This window comes from Lycium ferocissimum, chromosome 6, assembly GCF_029784015.1.
Source record: "Lycium ferocissimum isolate CSIRO_LF1 chromosome 6, AGI_CSIRO_Lferr_CH_V1, whole genome shotgun sequence".
Lineage (NCBI taxonomy): Eukaryota > Viridiplantae > Streptophyta > Magnoliopsida > Solanales > Solanaceae > Lycium > Lycium ferocissimum.
The window spans coordinates 36,295,449-36,301,173 of NC_081347.1; the positions used below are offsets into that span (position 1 = coordinate 36,295,449).

General features: G+C 37.9%; 1 protein-coding gene across 1 annotated transcript; it reads right to left on the minus strand.

Annotated features, from left to right (window-relative positions):
- Window positions 1–1,205: 1,205 nt before the first annotated feature.
- Window positions 1,206–4,434, minus strand: LOC132059647 (auxin response factor 18-like). The gene is made up of 4 exons (XM_059452327.1): window positions 4,123–4,434; window positions 2,783–3,951; window positions 1,618–2,456; window positions 1,206–1,516 (listed from the first exon to the last, which is right to left on the minus strand). Exons 2-4 carry the CDS (start codon window positions 3,866–3,868, stop codon window positions 1,447–1,449), a joined length of 1,995 nt encoding a protein of 664 aa, XP_059308310.1. The 5' UTR covers window positions 3,869–3,951; window positions 4,123–4,434; the 3' UTR covers window positions 1,206–1,446.
- Window positions 4,435–5,725: the final 1,291 nt, after the last annotated feature.

The following is a 5,725-nucleotide window of genomic DNA, read 5'->3' on the forward strand; positions in this document are numbered from 1 at the left end:
ATTAAGTAATTAATTAGGTTGACTTTATTGAAAGCCTGCAAACACTTGTAACTTCCAGTTGGCACTATAAACGTCAATTCAACTCCCCACTGCAACCTCTACTCTCTCTGCCATTCACATGTTTTCCTTTTCTTTTTTTATTTTCTCAGAAATTCTGTAGACTCTCCCACACCAGCTGACAGGCTGACACCCCAAACCATTCATCTTTTTATTTTTATTTTTCCTGTACATTCTTCTTCTTTTAGCTTCCCTTAGTGATAGAAAGGTGTTCATTGATTCAAAAGGTAACTCAATTGTTGAAAATTATTTAATAATAAAATCATTTTCTCAATTAAAAAGTTACTCGTCTTTATTTATATCACTTCAAAAATCAACTCTATCAAAATCCAGCAACAAAAAGTGATATGGCATTTTATTTATTTCACATGAACTCTTTTTTCTTTCTCGGTTCGTATGAAACTAATGACAACTTAAAATAAGTAAATCCTACGCAGACCCAAAACACAACTAAAACCCTCTTCACTCTCAAAATTTAAAAAGCTGAACCAAATAATGCTTGAGACAGTCGTATGAATTTTTACTGTTAAGACAGATTAGTGCTATACACTGTTCTTTGCCGTTTTTTATGTTCACTGTCGAGACAAATTATTAGGCTCTCTACCTCCCAAAATAAGGGTAAAGCCTGCCTACACTCTACGCTCCTAAGTCCCCGCTCTGTGAGATTACACTGGGTTTGTTATACTATCAACACAAATTAGTCTTATTTAGAGGCACTTGACAGATGCATTTGACAACAGTATTTCGATAGCGTGCGTTTATTTGTTTGGTCCGAGTGCATCTTTTGTTTGTTTTATTTTCTAGGCTTTATTTCACTCTCTCGTGTTTTGTAACTCTTGCACCTGGACCCTGGTGTACATCTTTTCCTTGAGAGTGAACGCTACTTTAATCGACTGGAAAAAGGATTTAACAGAACAAGTCGAATTTTAAGTTAGTTCCAAAATTTTGGAGGCACAGTCAAGAATCAAGAAATGTTGCCAGCATTCAGTTTTGCACACATTAACTGGTAAAGGTATCCAAGAAAGAAAAACAATCTGTTTAGGTAACATCATGTTCCATTTACTAATTTAAATTTCTACATTTGTCAATAGCAGCTGATTAGAAAAACTGCATTCTTGCAATATCAACAAAAAGCTGCAAGATGAATATGAAGCCTCAACAAATAGGCATAAATTAGTATCATAAGAAATAATCCAGGTAGATTGACAGGATTAAACAAAGCTGAATCTGTCTTCAGTCTACAATTTGCAAGAAAAACTGGTTGGAGGGGAGACATTTCCCCCTCAACTCCTAAAAGAAAGTGAAAAGCAGGAAGAAAAGTAGGCTGAAGCTACTACTGTGGCGTAGCAATCAACTGTACATTTAACAAGGATCAAGATCAAGCAATCTCTATCTCCGTATGTTATCGCTGCCAGAATCTGTTAAGATGGTAAGCCGCCTTGCTGTCTTAACAAACCGACTGCAATCGCAAAAGACAATAGAAAAGGACAATGTCAAATGCTAAACATATCTGCTAGCTTAAAATGAACATAAAAAGAAATCTGTGGCTTAGAACTTCACCTGAATGGTTCATCTCCAGTGTGCTTAACAGCACCAGTAAAGTCTTGGTAAAGCACATTGCTCAGCATCTCTGATGTTCCAACTCCAAACATGTCAGCTAGATTTTTATACAACTCTTCGTACGAGCCAAGGACTGAAAGGTCAAGTGTTCGGCCTACATCCTCGGATTCCATGAAAACCTTGCAGTGACCGGTCTCCAAACCAAATTCAGGTTTCTGATCTTTATAACAAGGAAGCACTTCACCTGAAGAATTTTCATTATGAACAACGGTTGATCCTGAACCCTCGGAGAGATGCATCATCTTCTCCGGATTCCCATTAGATGAACTGTTGCCAACTGTTTCACTAGAGCAGCTCAGGGACATTTGCTGCTCGGTGAGAATGGGTTTACCAAATAACATGAACATTGGTGTTTGTGTTTGCACAGTAGTCGTATTTCCCATGGTTAATAGGCAGGAGATATTCACATCATCGTGAAAACTGGTGATGAAGCTGCCACGTCTAGGAGGCGGGACAGAATCTTTGAATCCAAATGGCAGCAGTCCTGCCTGCAGTTTGTTGAAGTGGAGATGCGTTGAAGATAAAGCATGCCTGGCTCCCTGTATGCCTGCAGGAATGTTGTCTGATATACAACACAAAGGGCTGCTGGGGCTTAAAGGGTTGGTGAGAAGTGAGAGTTGCCCAGCCATGGGAAATTCATGGGGTTGTGGAACCCTCAACTTCTTTCTTGGTGGAGAGAACGGAGAGAGATGGATGGGCGGCATATTTGATACCAACTCAACCAACCATGGACTCACTCTCTTCACATTTTGAAGCAAATCTGGCTCATCCCAATGTACCTGCTCATCAATTAGCAAAATCAGAAACCGGAACTATCATAAAAGGAAGGGACTTGCTGACTCTAATTAAATCCTCAGGACAGGGACATTTAGCATCCTCCTTTGAATACAAGTATCATCTCTAGATAAACACTAACAGTAAAGTTTTCCAAAGTTATTTCTATCAGACACAACATGCTTAACTGTTTTTGTAAACGGCTTGAGAAGGTCAAAGTGCAAGAAATTTCATCCATCAAGTTTCGAAACATAATATTACAAGGAGTAGTTAAACTACATACTATTATGCAACTATAAAGATGAAAATAAAGAATTTGTAAATAGATTACCTGGAGAAGGCGCCATGGAGAATTAGGCCAGTGGACGGGATCATCAACATGAACAGACGATATGGTCCCCATGAACCAGCTTATCCTTGAGGAATCTTCAGTCTCAAAAGGCATTTTGAACCTCATCCCAGACGACCATTGGACTCTCATTGCAGCTCTTACAGAAGAGGCCTTGACCACAAACTCCGGTGTGCTTGCTCGGGGATAGTAAACCACCTCAAATGGCTGGCCACAGGCAGCAAGTTTTGCTGCTTCAATGACAGATTCGGCTCTAACTTTACTTTTTCCCCTCATACCATCATTTCGGATGAACTTCTTCTCATCTTCACTCAAAAACCCCTGATAGAGTGAGGATGCATAATTCCCATTCCATCCAGAGTTTGGCACCTCTGTGCCAATCCCTCGTTTCGCCCTCCGGATCCCAACACAAAGATCCCCGTTTTCCGCCCTCAAGAACACAATTGAATCCCCTGCAACAAGCTTCTTTTGGTTCACAAAATTGCTCCAACCAGTTGTCAAAAGATGCCTCCTTGGCGTCCCCCTATAGATATGTCTAAACTTCCAGACCTCCCCATGAACATCCTTGGCCAAAATGGTCTGGACCGGCGGCTCAGCCGAGTAATCCAGGCGCGGGAATATGGTCTCAGCACAATATCTTGGCACAGAGAAACCCCCACCATTGTTTGCATCAGACTGCGTCAATGTCTTAGCAAATGAATTAGGTTTCTCTTGATTATTATTCTCATTCTTATTATCAATCCCTAGAAATCCAGCACCATCAACATCATCACCATCACATTCATTGCCTTTCAGCGGAACCAATCTTATCTTGGCATACACCTCATCAGTCTCAGTATCAGCCAAATACCTTATGGATGACACCTTACAAAGAGTTAGGGATGGAATTTTAGGGAAACCCCCAAAATCAACATTCTTGTTGGCATGTTCAGCATGACCCTGAGGAAAGTAAAAGGCTTTTGAGTTCACTGATGCCATTTGGACCATACCACTAGCACAGGCATGCCATAACTGAGGATCCAAACCTCTCTCAACTTCATTCATAGGTTTGTTCATAATATTAATCATTCTCCCTTTATTCTTAATAACCTCCAAACACGTAAAAATGCAATCTTTTCCCCCCCCAAATCTCCTTCTTTCACCTCAAATTCCTGCAATTACAAAGAAATTCCAAGAATCAAGGCCTTGAAACAACAAAATGAGAGAGAGACAAGAAAATGAAACAAATTTTGGAACTGTTCAATTTACATTAACTATTCCATATATCTAGGGAAAACCCACAAATTAAAAGAAAGAAAGAGAGAAACGGAAGATAAGTTTACCTTCAGAATAATGGGTTTGACATGAAAACATTAAGGTGAGGTTCCATTTTTAAGCTTTTTCTCTCAGATCAATGCCATAGGAAAAAACAGAAGTGCAAAATTGTTGGGTTTTCCCGAGTTTTTTACTTGAAGAGAATGGAATAGGGGTTTTGCTTAGAGTTTAGACAACATAAATAACTAACAGTAAAGAGCGAGAGAGGGTGTTGATGGGGACAGACAGAGACAAGAGACACACACTCAACAGTCACCTGAAGCTTCGCTGCGGACCAGAGAGAGGGTGGCAGATTAGTAGTGTGATATTGACACTATCACACTCTCTATCACTTCTTTATATTTATATAAATATATATACAGTAAAATATTATTTCCTCCGTCCCAAAAACATTATCTTAATTTGACTTGACATAAAATTTAAAAAATAAAAAAAAAATTAAAATGTGTGGTCCAAAATAAACCTTAGATATTTATGTGACTGTAAATCATCTCATAAAGTTAAATTATTTCTAAATATAGAAAGATGTTAATCTTTTTGAAACAGACTAAAAAAAAAAAATTGAGACAAAGGAAATAATATGTTGTACTATTAGAGTACGTAGTAGTTTGTGTTTTTTTCATCAGAATATCCCCCCCCCCCCCCCCTTTTTGTTTTCTTTTTTTGGTTGAAAGGTGTAACGGCCAAGGGTGAGAGATTTGAGAAGGCACATTATGCGGTAAGTTATATCCAGTAAATTTGTACTCTGATTTTAATAACGGATCTAAGGCTTTATTTATTACTCTCTCCATTCCATAATAAGTGGTATTTTAGGCTTTTCATTTTATTTCAAAATTAGTGGTGTTTTAGGATTTCAAGAAGAAATTGATCTTATTCTTTCAAATTTTCTCTTATTTATAAATCAAGAATCATAGCTTTTTTTTTTCTAAGCATTAATTAGGGGTAAGTTAGTAAAAACACTCATAATTTTCTAGGAGTAAGTAATTTCTTAAGGCGTGTGCATAAGCTAAAAACACCACTTATTATGGAATGGAGGGAGTAGCATTTAATGTGGGTGTCAAAGGATTTCTAGAAAGATGATATTCCATTGCTACTCCAAACACTATAAGGGGTCGTTTGGTTTAAAAATAAGTTATGCTAGGATTAGTTATGTTGTGATTAGTTATACTGAAATTAGTTATGTTGTGATTAGTTATCCTGGTATTATGTCTTATTGCTTGTTTGGTTTGTTGTACTAAAAGTAACATGCATTGCGTAATTTCCAAGAAAAAGTTATTTGTTTACAAAAATACCTTCCACCTTATTTAGTAGAAAAGGGGTTTGAGGGACCTTAAGGGCTATTTTTGTCATTTTTATTATTTTTATCCTGGGATAACTGATCCTGAGATTGTTATTCCACCCTCTGCCAGGGATAATTTATCCTGGTGCTATTTTTAATCTTGGGATAACTTATCCCGGGATTATTAACCAAACAAGAGATAAGGTGATACGAAATTTTTATCCCATGACTATTTTTCCTTATATATCATACCAAACGACCTCTAACTGTTAACCCCCGCCGTCCACCATTATTAATTACCACCATCCACAATTACCACAGTCAATCGTCAC

Bases quoted from the DNA above. Each gene is read 5' to 3' on its own strand.
- LOC132059647 (XM_059452327.1), bottom strand. From the start codon at position 3,868: ATGATTAATATTATGAACAAACCTATGAATGAAGTTGAGAGAGGTTTG. The intron at 2,457-2,782 runs GTAATCTATTTA...ATTGATGAGCAG, and splicing joins CTCCATGGCGCCTTCTCCAG to GTACATTGGGATGAGCCAGA. The intron at 1,517-1,617 runs GTGAAGTTCTAA...TTGCGATTGCAG, and splicing joins ACTGGAGATGAACCATTCAG to TCGGTTTGTTAAGACAGCAA.